This window comes from Trachemys scripta, chromosome 4 (assembly GCF_013100865.1).
Source record: "Trachemys scripta elegans isolate TJP31775 chromosome 4, CAS_Tse_1.0, whole genome shotgun sequence".
Taxonomy (NCBI): domain Eukaryota; kingdom Metazoa; phylum Chordata; order Testudines; family Emydidae; genus Trachemys; species Trachemys scripta.
The window spans coordinates 82223183-82245587 of NC_048301.1; the positions used below are offsets into that span (position 1 = coordinate 82223183).

General features: G+C 37.4%; 1 protein-coding gene across 1 annotated transcript; it reads right to left on the reverse strand.

Annotated features, from left to right (window-relative positions):
- Nucleotides 1-14697: 14697 nt before the first annotated feature.
- On the reverse strand, nt 14698-21415 carry FADD (Fas associated via death domain). The gene is made up of 3 exons (XM_034769748.1): nt 21312-21415; nt 20625-20933; nt 14698-19960 (listed from the first exon to the last, which is right to left on the reverse strand). The coding sequence occupies exons 2-3, from the start codon at nt 20920-20922 to the stop codon at nt 19683-19685; spliced, it is 576 nt and encodes a 191-aa protein (XP_034625639.1). The 5' UTR covers nt 20923-20933; nt 21312-21415; the 3' UTR covers nt 14698-19682.
- Between the last annotated feature and the right edge of the window lie 990 nt (nt 21416-22405).

Consider the following 22405-nt stretch of genomic DNA (forward strand, 5'->3'; position numbering starts at 1 on the left):
TACATTCTTTGTTCCTAGGCGTATACATTTACATTTAGCCATATTAAAACACATATTGTTTGCTTGCGCCCAGCTTATCAAGTGATCCAGTATCAGTGACATGGCCTCTTCATTATTTACCATTCCTTCAATTTTTGTGTCATCTGCAAACAATATCAATGATAATCGGATGTTTTCTTCCGCATCATTGATAAAAATGTTTAACACCATAGGGCCAAGAACCAATCCCTGAAAGACTCCCGCTTAATGATGATTTTCCATTTACGGTTACACTTTGAGACCTATCAGTTATCCAACTTTTAATACGTGGCATCTTAATTTTATATTATTCTAATTTTTAATCAAAATGTTTTGCAGTACCAACTCCAGCATTTTACAGAAATCCAAGTATAATCAACACTATTCCCTTTTATCAACCAACTTTGTAATTGCATCAAAAAATATCAAGTTAGTTTCACAGGATCTATTTTCAATAAACCCATCTTGATAGGCATTAATTGTATTACCCTCCTTTAATTCGTTTTTAATTGAGTCCTATTTCAGCCACTCCATTATCTTGCCCAGGATCAAAGTCGGACTGACAGGTCTATAATTATCCAGGTCAACCTTTTTAAATATTGGCACAACATTGGCTTTCTTCCAGTCTACTGGAACTTCCTTGGTGTTCAAAGACTTACTGAACATCAGCATTAATGGTCCAGCAAGCTCCTCAGCTGCTTTTTAAAACTCTTGGGTGCAAGTTATCCAGACCTGATTTAAACATGTCTAACTTTAGTTGCTACTGTTTAACATTCTCTTGAGGTGCTAGTTGAATGGAAAGAGTATTATCATATGATATGACTTATATGATCTGTTTTTTCCCCAGATACAGAACAGAAATATTTACTGAACACTTCTGCCTTTTCTGCATTAATATTACTAATTCTACCATTCCCTTCTAGTAATGTCCCAATACCATTATTAGGATTCTTTTTGCTCCTAATATACTTTAAAAACTCCTTATTGTCCTTAATGCGGCAAGCCATAGATTTCTCCTTATGTCCCTTTGCTTTCCTTATCAATTTATAGCTTCTGATTTATATTAATTACTATTAACTTCCTCCTTTTTCTATTTCCAATATTAATTTTTTATTTTATTAATAAATGTTGCAAGAATGTTTCCCCACTCCACCTCGTGAACCACGCTGCTCTGATTCCTCCTCTGTGACTGCATACTACCTTCCCTGTTGGAAAAGGCTAGAGCTGCAGAAAAGAATTAATTCTGCTTCTAGCAACATTAACTTTCTCTAGCAGTCTATTGATGTTGGAAGGGAGCATTTTGTCTACATCAGCTTCCCCTCAATTCCAGACGACCTCAGTTCCATCATCTTCCCTGACCCACAGATCCCTGGCTGCACAGTGGTACACAGATACTTATGGGTGCAGAGGCTTCTAGGGAAGGAAGAGTATGTAGAGTTGACTCCTTTCTACTCCTCCGATATTTTTTGAATTGTATCTGCCCTTGTGTATTCCTTTTGTTTCGCTTTCACACATTGAGTAGAGAGAAGCATATATGCCATGATGATTTTTGTATCAGCAGCTCTTAAATTCAACAGTTAGAGGTGCACTGTAGAAATACCCTAGGCCCTGATCCTGCAATCAGACCAATGCACATGAAGCCCTGCCCCTCATGCTGAACCACATTGAGCTAAGTTGGACTCCACATAGCCATAAGTGTCTGCTCCTGGGCAGCAGATTTCAGGATCAGGACCAAAATTAGAAACCTTTGTATCAAGTAATATCATACTCTGTACACATCCTATAATGTATGTTGAATATAAAAACAATGCAAGGCCTAGTTATTTTCATGTTTTTATAAAGAGTGTATTTTACAGATTATTTAGGGTTCATAGTCACTCTTAGCTCAGTGGTTTGAGCATTGGCCTGCTAAACCCAGGGTTTTGAGTTCAAGCGTTGAGGGGGTCATTTAGGGATCTAGGGCAAAAATCTGTCTGGAGATTAGTCCTGCTTTGAGCAGGGGAGTTGGACTAGATGACCTCCTGAGGTCCCTTCCAACCCTGATATTCTATATCAAGAAAAATATTTTTTCCTTACCAAAAACTTAACCAGAGCATATAGAATAGGCATTGCATGAGGAGAAGAAAACCTTGGCACCTTAGTTCCCTATAATCAAAGGAGTTTTACCCTCTTTGTACCAGATCAGCAAGCTATCTTGGTAGTTGGGTGTATCTCAATGAATAATAAGATGTTGTTATATTTCTAGCTGTGTCCACATAGAGCCATTCTCCCTGTCAGTGGAAATAAAATAATCAGCACAATGAATCCCACATGTTAAATGTCTTGTTCAGCTGTTTCACCACAAGACAATCATATAATCAAGTTGAAACAAAAGTAGTTGGGAAATGGGAGGATGAAAAAAACCCTTTTCTTGGTCACATGGTAAATTAGATCTCAGCATTTATCAAGCTCAGCAAAAGAGCAACTCCTACCACCCTCTTCCTCTTATAGTTTTACACAATAAGGTCATTGGGTTCAGCTGTGCAATGAGAACAGACAGCTGTTTCAGTATAAGAGTCCAGAGGTAAGGTTTTAATCCAACCCATCACCTCAGCTATAATATAGAGTGTGCAATCAGAATCTGAACAGACAAAAGGGCTGTTCTTTCATGGCAGTATATAATGGTATTTATGCCTTAAATTCAAATGCTGCCCACATAGTACACTGTGGTTCACTTGTATTGAGATTTTTCTTTTTGTTCCTCAAAGCCACCCTCTTACATAAAACCTCCATTGGGAAATCAAAGATTGCATGAGCTTAAAGTACCTTATTTACTCCTTGTCTTGTATAGATGACTTTGACTTATCAGGAAAATATGTTTTGTACACATTTCAAGGTCATTGCATGCTGAATTGAATGGGTAGAGAGAATAGGTTTGGTTGTTTTTTGCCAACAGCACTGATTATTCTTTTGTTAATAGATAGATGTGACTTAGACTCTGCCCTTGCTATAGAAGATGTATCTAGAGGTAGGTAGAAGAAAGAGATCACATTCCAGGGAGAAGGCATAAGAGGAAAAGAAGCCTGAGGGTAACCTACAGACAAGAGGACAGAAATAATTAATGGTAGTGTCCATTTATAAAGATAAGTGCATTCAAATGTATGTCAGCCCTTTGGCTATAGAATTCAAGATTTCCAGAAACTAGGGTCTTATTCGCCTTTCATTTACATCAGCTCTGCACTGATGTAACTCCATTGATTTTTCTGGAGTTACTCCTGATATATACTAGTATAAATAAGGTCAAAATCAGGTCCACTAAAGAATAATTGCATTTTTGAGCTGGATGCATGTTATATAAGCCAAGGGAAAACAAACCAAAAAAATACAATATCATATATTTGCAAAAAAAAAAAAAAATCCCAGATTTCTAGTTATCTCTTAATATGCATGAAAGATGTTGTTCTTTTCCAATGTTTTCCCCAAAATTGAACAAAGAAATTTGTGGCTAAAGTTTCAAAGGCATTGGGTGAGCCTATAGCCTTTATTTTATGAGGAATCACGCATGGCTAAAAATCCTGTGATATTTTCAAAATGTAGTCCCCATTCCTGCAATGAGAACTGTATAGGCAGTCCCAAGCACAGCCCCGCTGAACACAAAAGGGTCCTCTGCCTAGGAGTTTGCTTATGTGATTTTCAGTTCAGGACTGAGGTCTTAGTACTTACTCTTGTCTTACTTTTGTGATTTATAATTGAGAGGAGTATCTCCAAACTGGGAAGATTTTTAAAATAAATAACATTTTGATTTAACTCAAAGTAAGCATCCATCAAAATTCAGTAATATGTACTAGACTGTCGGCAAGGAAATTAATTTTAATAAATGTTAATCAAATAGCTTTTGAAAATAACAAAGTTTGAATAACCAATTTAAAAATTCAAACAATTATAAATTAGGGACATAAGATTGTACAGTAGATCTGAAGAAAAATCCATTTCTTATTTACTTTCTGTCACATGCATTGTTTTCATTTAATTAAAATTTACATTTTGGAAGGGCCAGATGCGTGCACAAGTATGTGACAGCAATGATAATTGAGAATAATGATGAAGCAAGAAGTGGCTAGAGGTAAGATTTCAGAAACAGCTCCAATGTGCTATCGTTCTTGAATAACTAACAAAGTGCTCAAATGTTTCGGAGACCTTGCAAAGTGTGTTAGGAAGTAAACCAAAATGAACATGAATGAAAGAAGTCAGAAATAAACAGTTGTGTTATCAAGCTACAACTGCTTATTGCTTTGGATTCAGTCATTATTGCTGATTTTTGATCCTTATTAATTTTAATTTGACTGAAGTTGATCACCTGTGTAAGTATTTGCAGGATTTGGGTCCAAAACAGTAGAATGAAGAGAAATGCAATGATGTTCTCTTAGAGCCTGATCCAGCCTGCACTGAAGTCAATCAAAACTCGTATTGATATCAGTACTGTAGGATGAGGCCCTGGCAGTAATAAATTTAAGTTATTATTATTTTAATACTTATACATGTAACTAACTTCATGTAGGTTAGTCACAATGAAGTGAAAAGGATCTGCATAGATAAAATGTTACACCTGTGCAGAGTTCTGTTGACTTTAGCAGGACTCTGAGGAAATAAGGCTCCACCCATGTGGATCCCTTTGGAAAATTTTGCAGCATCAAGTCCATAAATTGACATACAGTTGTCACACACCACCAAAATGTATCCAGTACAGTAGCTGTTGAACAGTGCCAAGCAACAATACACAAACTTTTCTTTTCTCCAATCATTCTCCTTTATAGTGGAGCTTAGGCATTACTTGTAACCATGGTAGGTAAATAATTTTCAGACAGGCTACATATGTTGGTTTTGCTTCAAAGGACACCAGCAATCTAAAAAATATGTTTCTGTGATTGATTGTAAATTATTTACCAGTTGTAATACCTAAGCTTTCCATAAATTAAAGAGGATGAGAGGAAATAATCACTATTTTCCCCCAGTGTGCTTACAATGGAAGGGCCCCCATTGACTTAGGGCCTGATCCAAAGTCAATTTAAATGCATTGGATTGCATTTTCCCACCACAGCAGGGAAGAGAAAAACTTTTTTCTAAAAAAAAAAAAAAAAAAAAAAAAACCCCAAACACCAGACAGTGTTGTTATAGTGGCAGGTTTTGTAGTTGAAACTACTTTTAACTCTTTTTCTTTAAATAGACTAGCTTTCAAGTTGATAATATCCCTTTATTATAGAAGCATCATTTGTGTGAAATTATATCCCACAGTTACTAAATCAATCATATAGAACTGAATTGGATTGAAACATCCACCTGTAGAATCTTTTACTAATTCCATTATAATATAGCCCAGACAACAGAACCTTTTGGTGCAAGTTTTCAGTTCACATGAAAATACCACTTTACAAAAATTGTTTCTAGGAAATACATTAATTCATGTACGTATGCAATGGACACAAATGTATTTTTTTCACAATTTCTAATTTTTGCCTAGAAATTTTGGCTGGACATTGATTTGTTGAAATTAAATTGCTACTATAGTTCAAAGCCATCAAAGAGAACACAGCTACGCCAGGAAATCATAACAAGCACTAGATAAAATTTTTAAAAAGCATGGAAAAAAATTCAACTTGTGGTTACAGTAATATACTTGGCCAAAATGAGCTCACCTTCAAGATGATTCCAAGGTTCCTAATTAAATTATCTGCCAATAGCTATGTCCCATTAAACTGCTATCAAAGGAAGCTCACCTCTAATACTATTGTCTTGTAAGAATCAATAGCAAGTCTCTCTTGGCTATATTAAGGTAGAGCCAAACTATTTAAATCTGAATTTTTCCTTGGGCATTTGGACATGAAGAAGGCTGCTATTCCAGGATCTGACAGGTAAGATAAGTATGTTTGAGAATCATCCATGTAACAGTGAATACTGAGGTTATAACATCTAATATTAGCTGCAAGCAGCAAGATACAAGTTTAAAAGAATTGGAACCAGAAATAGAATCTTCAGGGACGACAAGTGAAATTTCAAAAAGGGCAAATGTACTGTTATCAGAGAAACAAAATGAGACCTTTGGGGATAGTTCTCTAGTCAATGCAAAATAAATGTGTGTGTGGGGGGGGGGGGGGAAGTGAAGGAAACACAGCAAGCATGTCTTCTCTCCTTTGCAAAAATATGGTACATACCTGTACTGTTTGTTAAAGTTGTAGGGATTTTGAATGTTTGCTTTCCATTTATTTTCCACTGATCAGAGCTTTCCTTTAAAATTCCTTTTCTGCTGGCTGTTGTATGGACTTGACCCTCCATCAGTAAATTAAACATGCCCCAAAGTTCTATGTATTAAATTTTGAAATTTAAATATACTTCTCTAATAAATGGGGGGACATATCAGCTGCAGATCAGTAACTTGCTCTTATATGTATTTTTTTAACATTGCCGCTGTCATACTATAATTTTAAAATGGGCTATTCATAGTGAGTGAAATTCACTTCACATTCATGAAACCTGAATAAGTAGACAATGTGGATGACATCTGCAAGGGCTGTAATAGGTAAAAATCCATCTCTCCCCAACCCAGAGCCAGAGGACTTGCAGGACAGCTCTCTCCACAACAGTTACCCCCCCCCGCCCCCCGCCTAGGAGATGGAATACTGGCTGGCCCCTTTCCCCTTGCATGGATGGTTAGTGCCACTGGATCCACATATTTTTTATGCAGGTGGCTGGCTGAGTTCTTGTTTGAAATTATTATTGTAATGCTGCTGGACTATTACTGTATTACTTTTTATGTATTATGGTACCTAGAGCCTTCCAGGGGCATCTTTTTATTATTTAGCTAAATAAGAAAAATAAATAGTAGATCCAGTAGCTCCTCCTGTGGCCTGCCATCAGTGATGTCCTCTGTACTGGCCTGACCAGAGCCACCCTCCCAGGACACGGTGAATAAAGGAACCTGCTGTATGGCTCCTCCAACCATGTGTCCTCCACCAGCATAGTGTAGCATGGAGAATTTAAATGGCGAGGACAGCCTTGTGCAGACTATTGGCCCAAAGGTGGATTTCATTCACTATGCAAAGCCATAGAAGATAGATACCAATATATATCCTCTCAGCCATTATGAGTACATTCTGTAGATGCACCTTCTGTGCAGACATATTATCTGACTGTTTAGAATGTATTTGCTCCCTACCTTTTGACACTAATCTTTCAACTACACAATTGGATTTCAATTCAGGTAGCCAAGTAACTAGATTTCTATTTTTAATTGATTTTAGGCCAGTAATATAACTGAGAAAATAATCCCTAAGGTAAAAGCTGACTGAAGCCTCCAGTCAATTCCTTTCTCAGTCATTGGTTTCAGTATAGCTTCTCCCCTCTCCTGCTAGGGACACATCCACTTATGAAGTAACAGCTAGCATTCAGAATGAAACAAAGCATGTTTAGAATAATAACTGCACGTCCTCATTTTGGACTACTAGCACTCTGCATTTCTACTGTCATATAGTTTTTCTGTATTTAGTTCATCTTCTTTGCAGATTAGAAGTGTGTAATCTAGGGTGTCATAAAACTGCATTTTTATACTTTGTTATATTGGACTTTGGACCCAATTTTGCCATCCTTAAGCAGGCATGGCTCCTGTTGACATCACTGGCAGATTTGCCATCTAAGGACTGTAGGATGTCATCCTTGGAAAGAGTTAAAGTGTTGCTGTTGTGGATGGCTCATGCTTGTTGGACATCTTTTGCTCTTTAAATAGGTGTCACATTTCTTTATGATGGTATCACACAGTTTTTATGGAGGTGTAGCAAAAGCCACATAAAATCCATCTGCTGACTGTAAGATTAGTAGACTAGCTATCTCTGGAGACGAGAAAGATGGGAAACATTTTCCCCTCTTCCACCTTCTGACAAAACATCTATTGTCTTGAGGGAGTGGGACAAGATCCTGGCTCAGCACTGCTTGTTGCTATATAATAATTATATCTAACACTTAATTAGCACTGTACAAACATTAACTAGTTAATCATTAACTAATATCTTACTGGATGATAATGTGATGATGGCAGTAAAGACTAGCAAATCAACAGTAACAGGTGTGTGTGTGTGTGTGTAAGTAAAATGAAGGGAATAGAAGTCCAGGATGGAACAGTCAGGAATCATTAAGGGAATCAGTCTACAGTTACTGACCCAGTAATAAGCAAGGGAGACATTTTCTTGCCCTCAGTTTATTTCCGGGCTAAAATACATGTTCCTCTAAACTCTGCTCACATGAGACATTTTGACTTGTGCGATATTATTGACATCATGACTCTCTCATAAAGACTCCTAGGTTGGGCCAAAAGTAAAGCTGTTAAAACAGAGGGAAAAAAACATTAAATTCTCGTACATAGAAATGCAATATGCTCGCCTTTTGCCTACTTTAGGCAATGCATATAGCTTGTTTTAATTCAAAATATAGTTCAGAGCCCATCCCAAATCAATATGCATATTATTCAAGGGACAAAAAGAGGTTCTATTATGTGCACACTTTATTATTATTTTGTAACACTTTATTTAATGGTTCATATTTCTTCATGTACAAAAACCACTATTTTGATTTGGAATATTTAACTGCTATGAGATTAATTTGATGGTCTCAGTCCAGTTACCAGCACTTAGATGCCATCCTCACAAAAGTCACCATTGAAATTGGTACCAAATAGCACTTTTGTTGGCAGAGAGAATGACCTGTCCTTTACCACCTAGAGAGAGTCATTCAGGAGAGCATGGGGAAATTTGTACTGCTGCTATTAGAGCTGACTTATTTATGAATAACTAAAGGACTTCATTCTCTAAAGCTTCCAGTCCAACATGTTTCATGAGCACTGAACTCACATGAGCTAAAAAATGGACATAAAATGACCTCCCTTCCATTGTGGCCCATGCATGCTGCTCCATTGCCATACAATGGTCATAAAAGCCCTGCAGCCAATGATGAAAAGTTCTCAAGTGTGTACAGCAATCATAAATGATCCTTTGCTGCCATCCTGCAGGGGGCATGGGGCTAGGGGGCAGAAGAGGTCATATAGTACTTCATAAATTCTTTGCAGCTCCATGTTAAGGAACAGCTCTAGGAAGTTTTTGGGGGCTGCTATAAATCAGAGAAGCCCATGGTTGCTCTAATTTACACACGGTACATCAGCTGGCCCCTATAATGCTCTAGATTTGGGAGAGTGTAAAGAAGTTATAAAGCCCTCTTTAGTCCCTTTCCCTTGGGCAGCACATTCTCTACTGGGCCTCTTGACAGAATCTCTCCAAGAGCTATACCTTATGTGCTTAGGGTTTATATAAAAATAGAATGCAAAAAGTCTTAACAAAAGGTAGGCTCCCCCTGGAGGTTGCCACAAGGAAATAGACCCATATGGAGATACTGGCAAACTATAGTCCTTAGAATTGACTTGGCATAATAAATAGTCCTTACAGGATAGTTTTGCTTTTCCAGATCATTTTACAATAATTTTATTTAGAAATGTTTGATTATATCTGGGCAGGAGGAGGCATTTGACTTTAGTCTCAAACTCTTCATTGTAATCTCATAGTAAATTGTGCTGTTTTAGCTTAAGTAACAAATGTGATTCCAATATATATCATCTTCCAGGCAAAGTACAAACATTGCTTTTTGCAGCAGTAATCAGCTGTTGGATACAAGCTTGATTAACCACATGCCAAGGGGAACCTTGAATAAGTTCAGCTAGTTAACCTTTGGGCTAATCAAGGGAATTTTCAATGTAACTAGTAGATGTAGTGGGACATAACAGGGAATTTGGGATTATCAAAAGTGTCAATTTTCAGGCCTACCAGAATGTAGGGTGTCAATTTAATAGTTTCTGGAGATAGGTGTGAATGGCAAAATTCAGATCTGGATTTGGATTTTGGAGTTCCCAAAATAATGAAGTGCTTAGTTCTAGGGGTGGTTCAGTCCAATATATATAGAGGTGGTAGCAGTGAAATTTGCATCAAGTCCAAGTTCAGATTCCACTCTACTCTGGTGGTCAGAGGTTGATGAGGCTAGGTGGTTTGATTCAGGCCCTTCACTAATTTTGTTTTATTTTAAATATCTAGAAACTCTGGGTCTGAGTCTGAGATATGCAGAGTTCTTCCTGCCAAAATCAGCAGGAATTTAGGTCACTCAGCACCTTAAAGTAATTTTTGGCATTTTGCTGCATTGGTCTATAATTGTCCTCTATTCTTTGAAATTGCTTTCCTTTATAGTGCCAAGTGGAATGAAGCAGCTTTTCTGTGCTGTATAAAACTATCACATTAAAGTTTGGATGCTTTACCACATATTCTGGAAAGACAGGGACATGTAATAATTACAGCATTGTTGCTGGCAACTTACAGCAGAGAAGACCTTCACCCCAGAAGTTGAACTGCCAGGAGACACACAGTACATCTTACCTATATCAGTTTACAGTCCGAATCCTGGAGAAAAGCCTGTATCCAGGGCCACTTGATAATAGTTGAAGCAAGTTCTATAGAGAGCATGAATGAAAGGTTTTTCAGCTCCTGTGGTTCATTTCAGTTGCATGATTTGTGTTTTGTTTTGCCAGCCTTCAGTGATTAGTAATTGCATGCACAAACATGCAGCTTGACACACAATTTCTAGTTTTCATGAGTGAATGTGACTGCAAAAACTGATGCACCCTCAAATATTTTAGGAACATTTTTAGAAGACTTGAAAATAAGTTTTTTAATTCCTAGGCCCCAACCCCTCTGCTGTGCCCAGTCTCTGCTGGATACAGCAATGAGGAAGGGCTGTCAGGACCCAGTTGTTGCTACCTGATCCTAGAACCGTTTTTTTTTTTTTTTTTGCGCGCCAGTGTAGAGTAGTCTGAAGGCAGCTATAAACTCTGCCAACTTGTAACAGCTCTCACAGCATGCTCTGTTAGTTGGAATGGGTAGAAAGCAGTACACTCCACCCCCCAAGGTACAGGGTCATAGGAAGCTGCCATGTGGTGGTAATTAAGGAGCCAGCTAAGCAAAGCAGAGTATGACTGCTAGCAGTTCCCTCACCCCAGTTCTGCTCACTTTGTGCCACTGGAGCAGGGTAAAGGGACCAAGATCTATCTTCTAGGGTGCATGGTTTACTCCTACAAGGTACTAAACACTCTTAATTCCCACTGTTTCTGTAAATTGCTATAATTGAACATTATATGCTGTAATGCCACAGAAAGCATTTGCCCATGAGTCTACTGTTCAGAAAAGATGATAGGGTGATGGGGGGCAGGGTTCATTTTATTGTTTAGATATAGTTAGTTCTGTGTCTAGTTTAATAGATGGAAGGGGTAAGAGAAGACATTTCTTAAAAGTGGAGACACATGCCTACTTAAATTTATTAGGTATTGAATAATAGAGAGTGATTATTCTACAAGAGAAATGATAATAGCTTTGAAACCACATAAAACAAAAAGAAAAGTTTCTAAGCTACTTAAAGAGGCTATACATAGACTATTTGACCAAAGGTTTGCATGCACTCTTTTTTGATCCAACTTTAGATATCCACACTAAATTTCTGCAGATAAGTCAGTTTGATCTGTATACAAAATCAGCTATCAATTTGTATGTACAAATGCCTTTTTTGTACACAAGTGTTACAGGGCACCTGTGTTACTACCTTGTGAACCTCACTGCCTGGCCAGTTCAGATGGTTTCACAGTCACAAACCAGGCTGTTTATCTTATACCCAGATGTGTATTTATTGCCCTCCTATATAGCAATACTGTGCAATACAGGCTTACAACAAAGATAGGCTTTTCTAAAGCCCTCCCCAGCCCACACTCACCTTCTAAGCTCCTTTTGAGCAGCCCTTGTTTCCTCCCCTTATATTCTCCTTCCAATTACCTTGTTAGCCCAATGATTGTCACCCAGGTGCTCACCAGTCCCCACCAAAAAGTGTATAATTGCCTTCAGCTGGGTCTACAGCCTTCTCCAGGCTGCAGCAATGTCAGTGATCAGGGTGCTGCTGATAGCACTCTGTCACAAGTCACTTTTTGCACAGACAAAACTTTCACATATAATTGTATGTCAAAATATATGCATGCAAAATTACACCCATAGTTCTAGAGCAGTGGATACAGCCCTTTTGAAAAAGTAGCTCAACATATGAAGTACCTATTGAATTGAGTCCAGAGCCAGCAAACTTTGCTCATATGACTAGTCCTATTGACTTCAGTAGTAGTAAAGGAGTTTAGAAAAGCAACAAAAGCATACAAAACAATTTTACCAAATTTTTGCTTACAGTGGTTATTTCTTAGCACAAAAGTAATATGAAAGACCTGCTTGCAAATTTTTAATGAACACATAGATGAACATAATTTGTTGGGGAATAGTTAACATGGTTTTTGTAAAGGGAAATCATGCCTCACCAATCTACTAGAATTCTTTGAGGGGGTCAGCAAGCATGTGGACAAGGGGGATCCAGTGGATATAGTGTATTTAGATTTTCAGAAAGCCTTTAACAAGTACCCTCAACGAAGGCTCTTAAGCAAAGTAAGCAGTCATGGGATAAGAGGGAAGGTTCTCTCATGGATTGGTAATTGGTTAAAAGATAGGAAACAAAGGATAGGAATAAATGGTCAGTTTTCAGAATGGAGAGAGATAAATAGTGGTGTCCCCCAGGGGGTCTGTACTGGGCCCAGTCCTATTTAACATATTTATAAATGATCTGGAAAAAGGGGTAAACAGTAAGGTGACAAAATTTGCAGATGATACAAAACTACTCAAGATAGTTAAGTCCCAGGCAGACTGCGAAGAGCTACAAAAGAATCTCAGAAAACTGGGTGACTGGGCAACAAAATGGCAGATGAAATTCAGTGTTGATAAATGCAGAGTAATGCACAGTGGAAAACATGATCCCAACTATACATATAAAATGATGAGGTCTAAATTAGCTGTTACCACTCAAAAAAGAGATCTTGGGAGTCATTATGGATAGTTCTCTGAAAACATCCATTCAATGTGCAGCGGCAGTCAAAAAAGTGAACAGAATGTTGGAAATCATTAAGAAAGGGATAAATAATAAGACATAAAATATCATATTGCCTCTATATAAATCCATGGTACATCCACATCTTGAATACTGTGTGCAGATGTGGTCACCCCATCTCAAAAAAGATATATTGGAATTGGAAAGGGTTCAGAAAAGGGCAACAAACATGATTAGGGGTATGGAATAGCTGCTGTATGAGGAGAGATTAATAAGACTGTGACTTTTCAGCTTGGAAAAGAGACGACTAAGGAGCGATATGATTGAGGTCTATAAAATCATGATTGGTGTGGAGAAAGTAAATAAGGAAGTTTTATTTTGTGATGTTGTGAAGGCCAAGACTATAACAGGGCTCAAAAAAGAACTAGATAAATTCATGGAGGATAGATCCAAGAATGGCTATTAGCCAGGATGGCAGGGATGGTGTCCTTAGCCTCTGTTTGCCAGAAGCTGGGAATGGGCAACAGGAGATGGATCACTTGATGATTACCTGTTCTGTTGATTCCCTCTAAGGCACCTGGCATTGGCCACTGTTGGAAGATAGGATACTGGGCTAGATAGACCTTTGGTCTGACCCAGTATGGCCGTTCTTATGTTAGAAAGATGGGGGAAATGGACATGATATTAATGCTAATTGAGTTTCTGCAGTTAAAGTAAAAAAAGCTGTGGTATGCTTGAAAATACACTAAAATTAAACAACTTCAGCCTCTGTCATTCATCATATGTCACTGGAAATGTTGAAATTACTAACTAAACATACAGATTAAAATAAAACAGTGCATTGCAAAAAGAAACTCCACACTGTGATTTTTTTGTGAAGCTGTAGCTATTTTAGTGATGAATGGGTAAAATCCTCCAAAAAGTAAATCAGTATGAAAGAAATAATTCTGCTGATGAAACTTATGCCTACTTCAGTAAAATCCCTTTATAGCCTAAAGGGTGACTGCAAGTTTGTATAGGTTCCTATATACAAGTGGGTATGGGTTTCTTTATGTCATATGCATGTCTGTATGTGTTTCCTTATTAAGTTAAAGAAATCTGAGCTTCATTGACTATAATCTTGGCAGAATATAATGTATTTCCTTTCCTTTAAATCTATTATTTCCAGAATTCCCTGCAACATAGACTCCTTATATAGCTTTAATTGCTCCAACAATGAAGGGATTATGCAAGTAGCAACACTTTTTAAAGTTCTTGTAGTTTTACTAGTTGTAGGTCAACATCATGGAAGGAGGCAGCCCCTTACCCCCAGTAAAAAAAAAATTTAACTTTCCTATGGTAAACAGAAGAGGCAGTGAATTCATTTCTGTGATTTCATCATTGTACTTTTAAAATCTGCAGTAAAAACACTGGCACAGGAAATAAGTAATAAACCAAAGGGAGCAGTTCAGAAAATCTCTCCTAATGATGGAAATTTATCAACATATTTCAGGGGGTAAAAGAAGATCTCTGCAGGGAAAAGGAAAGAACCTAAAAGAATAATATGAACCAGACTTAAAAATGGAAGTTAAAAATATTCAAGACACGAAAAGTATGAGTTAAGAAGACAGAGGTGAAAGGTACAGCTCAGAAAGATTCAGCATGTACACACACAATGTGCTGCTTGTGTTAATGAGGGGACTATATACAGCAGTTAGCATGCTGGTATTTCAGGGCAGTGAAATGTGCGATAAAATGTGCTCCAGGGATAGAGAATGTGGAAGCAAAACAAACATTGCACTTAAACCTTTTGCATAAAAGGAATTTTAATTATGACCCTACAGCATAAGTACTTAAATTCTTTCATTAATTTCTGGAAAAATAATGGTACATGGATTTTTTTTACATTTAAACACATTATATATGATTCATATTCCAAAACACAAAGGCAAGTTGGGGGGAGGAGGTCAGGGAAGATGACAGGCCCACTATCTCCCCTCTCCAGTGACCTGATGAAAGAGCCCTCCAAAAGTACTGTGCCTGAGATAAGAGGTGGGAGAGGTGCCCAGCATCCTTAGCACTGGTAGCTCATTTTGATATATTTTTTTAAACAACTCATTAGCAGACCATGGGTCTGAGTAGGTAAGGCTTTAGTAATTCTCATGAAGTATTTGGCCCTCACAAGGTGGTGGAAGGATAAGGTATGAAGTTGCTAGAATGAGCATCACAGGCACTCGTATTACAGTAATACATGCACTATATAAATATATCTATATTTTCAAATGGTATGGTGTCACATTTGTACTGGAGTGACTATGCTAATGTCTGTTTAATCTCTGAGCATGCCCAGATGTCTCCAGAAGCCTGAACAGACTCAGATTGAGCTGTGTTCATGCATTTTTTTTTAAAAAGTGCTGTGCCTTCTCTCCTGCCAAATAAGCCTCCTGAGTCTCTACTCAACATTGCGTGGTCAGATTTACAAAGAAAGAGAATTTTAGGGCACTCTTTTACATCACATCTCTTCCCCATGCAACACTTTGTGCAGGGATTTGGTTTCAGGCTCTCCAGAGGAGGCAGAACCTTTCTGAGATGACACTGGCCTACTTTAGAATGATGTGGTACATTCACGTCTCCATACTGTGGCAATTGTGCCCCAGTAGTAACTATAAGAAATTCCAAGAGACACAGCAGTAAGTCTTACATGTTATATTGTTCGAATTTATGAAAATGAACATAGTAACCAATGCCCAAAATGTAGGTTTTAGTATTGCCACTATTTAAAAACAAGGTTTAGTATTCAATTTAAATGTTTTAATTCAATTTAACAAGTATAATTGAAAACCGATTTTTGTTTGGCTTTAAGCATTCACCTATATTTTTTTGTAATCTAAGCATTTCATCATTGCGCATAAGAATCAGGAAGCAAAACTCACTAGCAATGCACATTAAAAAAATCTAGTTTATTTTTATTGCACAAAAAGTGAAATACAAAAAGTAAACACAGAATGGGGAAATATTTCTAACATTTTTGAGTTCTCATGCTATTTATTATTTTAAGGATATGACTTTATGCTCTCCCTTTAAACTATATATTAAAAGGTTATAAAGGCTGTAATATGACTTCATTTATAAGCCACATAATGTAGGGATTCACAGAATTTAAATTAGAGATTAACTCTGCATGTCTTTCATTTAAACTTTTGCTGTTCATAATTTGTGAGTGGGTGAGGGAGCATTAATGACAATACTTTGTTCTCAGAGCTCCTGATAACTATGGTGAACTCTTTTTACTCCCATTCTATAATTGGGGAAATTGAGGCATATAGAGACCAAGTGATTTTTTTCCTCTCCAAGCTTAGTGGAGGCTAATGGCAGAATTAGGAACAGAAGAGAGGTCTTCTAGTTCCCCTACTAATCATTGGACACAGTTTCCCTCACAGTTTATGTGACTATAAGAAGCTGAATTTTGGATTTTTAATCATAACTTTTTGATATTGGGAACTCACGAAAAAATTAAACTTTGAATGAAGGCTCCCATATTTCTCCTTTTCTTCTGTTATGTCAAAACAGGGAAATATATAATTGACCACTGCACATTTTTACCTTTTTCTCCCCTACCAACACAGATACCAAATTCATTTTTTCATGACAGGAAAGATGTTTTAAGAAATAACATTTGTAAAATGCACATATAAAATCTTACATTACAACTTCAACCTTACATGCAGAAATTCAAACATGATCTATTTGGTGCATCCTACCAATCCCCTCCCGTCCCACCCCATTGCTTCCTTATTTCACAGGGTCAACACATTTTATATTATGTTCCAATTCTTGAGCAAATTTGGTTTTTAACCATAGTATGGGTCAGGTGCTGCTCTCTTCAAAAATACGATTCAACCACACGTAAAAACTATTCCAGTTCTCAAAAGAAGATATTCTAATTACATGCAAGAAGTACCAAATTTGTAATCTTTGTATCATATATATGTATATCTGCTGTGATCCAAAAGTCCATATGTTATGTTAAATATTAGGAATAAAGGGGGAAAAGTAATGAGGACAAAATGCTTGGGACATTGAACTTTGAGTTGTTGCAGAGAAGGTTTGTTATTTCACTTGCTATTTCACTACTCAATTACATTTGCGTTTTCTGTAAACATAACAGCTCATCCAGCCAACATTACCAAAAATCCCCCCCTGAATATAGAGAATGATGGGCAGAAATTTTTGAAACAGCTAGTGTTATCTTTAGAGTGGGAAAAATAATGAAAAAAAAATCCATAGATATTTTAACAAAATAAAATTTGTTGAATTAGTCATTCAGCTCAAGATTAGCATTTTATTCAGCACTGAATTCAGAATCTGTTTATTTATTCATTAGTTTTTAAGAACTAAACTCTTCTGAAGTCTGTATGAGATACAGGCAAAGCAAGCTATTGTTCTATTTAATTACTTTAAACTGTATATACACAAAGGCAGATATGTGAAAGCTAGAGCATCACCCTTTACTCCTTTCTATGTAGACACTAGCAAACATTGGTCTCTGGCTTATTAGGATCATAAATATGTGTGTGCCAATCTTTCATTGTTCAGTGTCTAAAGAAAAGCCCTTATGACAATGTTGTATGAAGGTACTGGGTATACATTACTTCAACCTTTCTAGTAATTGTAATCTAGTAATTGTGTTAACTTGTCAATTTCTGAAGCTCAGACATCAGCTGAATTGAAAATATGGAGACACTCATAACAGTTTTGTGTTGTTTCTGCCTGCTGTCATTCCTATTGAATTTCAGGCTTCTTGTCAATTTCTGGTGCTGAGTGCAGTGATGCTGCCATGTAGTGAGAAACTGACAAAGAGCAGGATGCTATCAGCTACACAAAATAAAACGAGACAGGTTCAGCAGCAAGGTGAAGCCTCTCCCTTTAGGTATGAATTTTACATTATGTTCTTAGTAGGATGTTTCAGAGTCCACCCGCTGTCCTAGTCAGTCACATCAATTCTGATTTCAGAGGAACTCATGCAAGATGCTGGCACTAGACATAGATGACACAGAGGCATGAAAGCAGGTCTTAAAGTAGGTGCAGTTTTCACAATCGTGGGTTAGTGTAAGGGCCCAATTTGAAGTTTGCAGGAGGCCCCACATGACCTTAAACTGGCCTTGCCCATCCATGCTTTTTTGACTGTGGGCTATTTATGGGTTCCTTGAAGGGAGTGGTGTTAAGGAACTGATGTGAAGGAAAACTGAAGAAAGCTGATGAAAGGAGTATTGGACCTGGAGCTACCTTCAATTAGAGCACCATGTGGTGATGGAGAACTGATCCTCATCTGCATAGCAAGGTGGATAAACTGTAGGTGATGGGATTATATTTTCTTCAGTAACTTCATTTCTCCATAAGAAAAGCTTTTGTTTTATTCACTCTGTATCTCTTTATCTTAACATGCGATGTTATCAAGAGCACAGACAACTGAATTCTACTTTCCCCATTGAAAACTGGGTGGATGATCTGAATGGGGGCAGTGCTCTGGCTTCTACTAACAGGGTGGGCTGTCAGAGTCTCTGAGTTGGTGGTGGCTGTGAGCAGCATCTTCAGATGTACATTTACAATGGCGGAAATCTTTTGCAGGAGGAACAAGGAGGGCCCCCTACACAACTACAGGGCAAGGTCTTTCTATGTATTTTACAGTGTCAGGATAGCATCCCTTTCTTTATGGCAGGGAAGGTACTTAATATAAACCCTTTGTCTCAGGCAGTTTATTCTGAAAACAGGGACGTTTGAGCTGAGGAAAGGCCATAAGAACTGCTGGGCTCCTCGCACTGCAATCTTAAGGCCTAATTCTATATGGTGCTTAATATCCTTGCATGAAAAAAAAGCGCTTGAAGCACCATTCAGAACATATTCCTTACCTCTCAAGATCTGGCAGGAAGGGCAGCATATTGCTAGTGTCTGTTTTGGGTTTTTTTATTACAAACAAAATTATTTAGCCACCTTTAAAAATTTGGAAATGCATAGAAGTCAGGTTCCCACAGCAATGACCCTGAGTACATATTTCAAGGCAAAATTTTAAAAGCATCTGCAGTCATGCAAAATACCATATATGGATAGTGGGCTGAGTTATGGCTACTGAAGGAATTGCAACTTTGAATTTCTTGATTTTTGTGAATTTAAGAATAATATTTTGCACTTAGGAAGAAGCACTTCATTCAAGGAGCATAAACTTCCTCATAAGCATTACATGAATAAGCTTCACAACACTCCTTCGAGGTAGGTACCACAAGTACATAGTAATATTCCTATTTGGCAGATGTGGGAGGCAAAGTGAATTTCATACTTGAGTGACTAAATATGACCATGGACATCAAGATTTAAGTGTCTACAAATCAGAGGCTAAGGCCAGAATTTTCATAAGATACTAATGATTTTGGGTGCCTAACTTGATAAAAGATAAGGATTCTCAAAGGGCAGGTAATCAGCATTTTCTGAAATATCAAAACCCTTTAAATTGCCTCAGATTGAGAATCCAAAAATTAAGGACCCAAAATCATAAGAGTTTTCTGAAAGTCTTGGTCTATGTCTCTAAATGTGAATTTAAGCTCCTAAATCAATAATGGAGTATCCTAACTCTTGTTCTAACAATTAGACAGCATTTCCTCCCTTTTTATTTAAGCTCTCAGTTTTAATGTTGCATTTTATATATATTGTTTTGATTTCATTTAGTTTTAGTCCTCCTGTTGGAAAAGTTCATGTTCAACTTTGTCTGCTACTAAGTTCATTTTGCAATCCCGAAGGGCTTTTATTAAGTCAGCAACCTTAGCTTCCTTTCCCTTCCATTTCTGCCACTCTCGAAGTGACTGCATCAATTGTTCTTGCAAGTTATAAGGATTGGCTGTCAGAATTCTGTCAATTTTTGTATCAGAAATTCCTAATCTTCGAACTAGCATTTTCCAGTTCTTCCCAACATTGTCACATATAACTTCAAAAGCTACATTCTGTTGACCTGAAAAATAAACAAAATGACAAAATCCAGTTTATGCCAAATGAGTGATTTACAAAGAGACATTTACAATGTGCATTTCTCTATTAATTCTTACTGTATAGGTTTGTCCACGTACATATTAAGGACCACATTGTCGCAGTAAAGCCACTGGATGTGCTGAGGACTGTGTAGAAACACCTCAGACCTGATGGAGTTTTCAGAGGCCTTGTCTCACACAGTGACAAAACTTGTCCATGAGTGCCAGAGTAGCGCAGCTCCCCTATCCAAAAAGCTGGTTGCAGCATGTACTCCCTCACCCTCCTGCATGTGGCCAGTGCAGAAACTAGTATGTAGAATTCCATGTGGCAGTCTACAGCCAGAAATAGTGCTAGTTTGGAAGTCCTTGTTAAGGGTGAGTGAGACTCAAATAATGCATAGTCCATGTACTGGCCTTTAGCAGAGGGGTAAATTTCATCACAGAACTATTTCCGACTATTTGAAACATTATTCGCTTTTTTTTTTAAAAGAGCGAGGCAGACCTCTGCTCCAAAGTGTTCCTATGCAACAGTGTTAGGGGTTAGACTGAAAGATTTCCACATCTAGCTTACTAAAAAAAAAAAAAAATTATCAGTGTTTGCCGCGGTGTTAGTTTGCAAAATAAAAATAAGAAGATGAGTCCACTTACATTTTTCTTTCTCATCTAGATGGTCGACAACATCGCCTTGTCCACCTTCTATGAACTCCTGTAGTTGCATTATCAGATCTTCTCTTTTAATGGTTTTGATCATGAGCTGGAGAAAATCTACCTTCTCTCTTGCAATCTCCCGCTGTTCAAGGAGGATGGTGAAGAGATCATTGCCAGTTTTGACAGACTCAAGCTTCCTTTTGCCAATTTTGCTCAGGCACAGAAATTTAAGGGCAGAGAGCTCACTGTCAGATAAGCTCATGGAAAATGAATGCAGAAGAGACAAAAATGGGTCCATTTTGGTAAGCCCTGTGAAAGAATATCAAGAAAAAAATGTTTTGTGTGTAAGAAAACATACAGGAAGTCTCACAAGTTGTTTGCTTTCTACATGCCCAGGAAACACCTTTCATTTGAAGATAAAACTTTCTTTTATTAAATATACACGTTCTTAAAAACAAAAATAAAGCTCTTTGGCATGATTACCTTCCTGGAAGGCAATGAACATTAGCTATTTCTCTACAAACATTTCTTACTTTCACTTTCACAATGCACTGTCATTATCAGTAACTAAAATCTTACACTTTCCAAAGTTTGGAACAAATTTCAATATACTTTCTCTTGGAAATCGAATTGCTGTTATGAACAATATGTGAAGATATGTTTCATTTCAGAGGAGTTGCTACTTACTTCCTGGTTTAATCTATGTTGCCCTGAAAGCCTAGCTGCGATGAAGAAAAACTTCACTGTACTGAAGGCAGCTTTCCTTTTACACAGAGATCTGACTGTCACCGGAAATCACATGAATGAGTGATGCAAACATTTCAGCCTCAGGGAGTGCTCTATTTTCCAGTGAACAGTAGATGGCAATACCATACAACTATCTATCCTACCATATATACACACTCATACCCTGAATACTGGTGCCATGTACACACATACTACTGAAAAACTACATCAAAATCTGTAGTCTAAAGATCAACAGAAGACCTGTCCAAAATGGTCCTAAAATATTATGAAAAAGCAAAGCAATTCTATTGTATGCTAAGTAAAACATCACTGTTAAGGATTGTGTATATATTTAAATCAAATCCTTCCCCTTAAGAATTGTAACATCAAGAGTAAAAACTGATGTTCAAAAATACAAAAAATAGGAAAGAATGTGAAAGTATTCAGAAGTTCTACTCTGAATTATTATAGCATAAAGGTTTATGTCACACTAAAAAAGTGGGATAAATTTATGCCAGGTGTATTCCCTTTAAGTCAGTGGATTTATACTAAGAATTGAGTTAGTGTATTCTTCTTACTAAACCAATACTAAGCCCTAATCATAAGAGAATCACAAGCCTATTTTCACACCTTGCTCAGTTCTCAGTACCTAAACTGAGATTGAACTATGACATCATATTTAAACCGGACCCGTGGTAGCGTACTTGGATTTTTCAGTGTAGGGGTAGATAAATTAGGATGGGGCAATTATGGAGTAAGTCAGGGTGCTCACTGTTAAGTACACTGTGCCTATTCCATATCGTTTCCTGGAGAGATTAGCATTTAGGATATTAATAGCACAGAAAAGTAGGTGACCAAGATCAGAATATATATGAGGGCAGGTTAAACCTTATTTGAAAACTACCCCCATAGTGAGGAATGCATAAAGTTAACAGTCATTTTATGTTATATTATACAAAATGTATGTGTTTGGTGCAAACATTCAGTTCACCACCTGCCTCCTGCTGCAGGAAAAAGCAGGTCTAGCTGCTTGGCTGGTTATCTGTGCATAGTTT

Excerpts from the sequence above, each read along its gene's own strand:
- FADD (XM_034769748.1), bottom strand. The coding sequence starts at position 20,922 with ATGGACCCATTTTTGTCTCTTCTGCATTCATTTTCCATGAGCTTATCT. Across the intron at positions 19,961-20,624 it reads TCTAGATGAGAAAGAAAAAT|GTCAACAGAATGTAGCTTTT; the intron begins GTAAGTGGACTC and ends TTTATTTTTCAG.